Source organism: Myotis brandtii, unplaced genomic scaffold, assembly GCF_000412655.1.
Source record: "Myotis brandtii unplaced genomic scaffold, ASM41265v1 scaffold458, whole genome shotgun sequence".
Lineage (NCBI taxonomy): Eukaryota > Metazoa > Chordata > Mammalia > Chiroptera > Vespertilionidae > Myotis > Myotis brandtii.
The window spans coordinates 468881-470169 of NW_005367516.1; the positions used below are offsets into that span (position 1 = coordinate 468881).

Below are 1289 nucleotides of genomic sequence, written 5' to 3' on the forward strand. Positions count from 1 at the left end.
CTCACCTGGAGCGCCGTGGGCATGGCCTTGCCGTTCTTCCTGGAGATGTGCCTCAGCACCTGCATGGCCTCGGCGTGTCTGTTCTGGGAGAGCAGCCACCTCGGGGACTCGGGCACGCACCTGGGTTCCGTGCCAGTGTCAACAGTGCGTTAGCGGAGGGGAACCCCCCGGGCCCTGCCCCCCACGGCCACACCAGATTTCCGGGAGGGACCTCGCTCAGCGAGGCACCTCCAGAGGAAATCGAGTCAGGCAGGGGCTGCACAGCCCAGGGAACACCCGCAAGCGCCCGGGAAGCGACGCGGTGGGCCGGGCCTGCGGTGGGACAGGAGTGAAGGACCCCGGGCAGCAGAGGGATGGTGCGTGTCAGGGGAGGGAGAGAAAACATATGGCAACCTTTTCCTTTTTGCTCCAAATGGACGTACCAATAATAGAGCAGGAAGCAGAAGTGGGGCAGGGTCACTGCGAACTGCAGCCACCGCCAGTGGGGCAGCGCATAGGCCGCCCCCGCGAGCACCAGGAGCCCCACGGTGAAGGCGACTTGGTAAGCGATCCCCACGGTCCTGCGGTAGCTCAGCCCCACGAACTCCGTCACTGCAGAGAGAGCCACGTGGTCAGCGAGCCGGGACAGCAGGCCGCTGGCTGACCAACCACGCCCAAGCCAGAATGCCAACCTCACAGTGTCGTCCAAATTCTAGGCCTTTCTATACAGCTCCCTGAAACTTTAAATTGTTCCTTGAGGCCTGTTTTAGAATGAATGCTATGGTGTTAATTCACGTAAACATCTTATAATCCCACATTAGATGGGGTGGTGAGCATCATGTTTGATTTCTAGGATAATTTCAAGGATAGAGGCAGTTGTATTTCCGATCCATGCGGAGTTTTGATGTAGAGGAACGAAGGCAGTGATAACTCAACACCGGAATACGTGTCTAGCGCTGAATCTAGGAGGTGGTAGGTGGCTTTTATGTAAATGAATGCCTCCATGTATTGTAACGCGTTCTCTATGCGAGTTAAACATTCTCCTGGCAACCCTGTTAATGTGTGTCCATGGCTCGAAAAGCTCGCGGTGGGTTCCCCTGCCTGGAGTCAGCGGGTACCGGCTCCCACACACTGATGTTTAAATTCCCTGGAATTTTGCAAGCTGGTTGCTAAACCCACTGGCACCTTAAAATCTGTCTCGGTGGGAGTATTTATAACTCAGAGGTTGGAAAACACTATAAATCATGGTTTTCGTTTTCCACGGGCCGGTTCACCAGCACCCGCCCCCCCCCACCCCCACCCCCGCGAGT

At 56.6% G+C, this 1289-nt stretch overlaps 1 protein-coding gene across 1 annotated transcript in view; it reads right to left on the reverse strand.

The window, feature by feature from the left end:
- Window positions 1-1289, reverse strand: part of SLC22A2 (solute carrier family 22 (organic cation transporter), member 2) — a 23198-nt gene that overhangs the window by 10594 nt on the left and 11315 nt on the right. Inside the window, exons 5-6 of the mRNA XM_014546940.1 lie at window positions 423-591; window positions 6-120 (exon numbers count right to left, since the gene is read on the reverse strand). Of these exons, the coding sequence (XP_014402426.1) occupies window positions 6-120; window positions 423-591 (284 nt within the window). The remainder of the gene's footprint in view (window positions 1-5; window positions 121-422; window positions 592-1289) is intronic.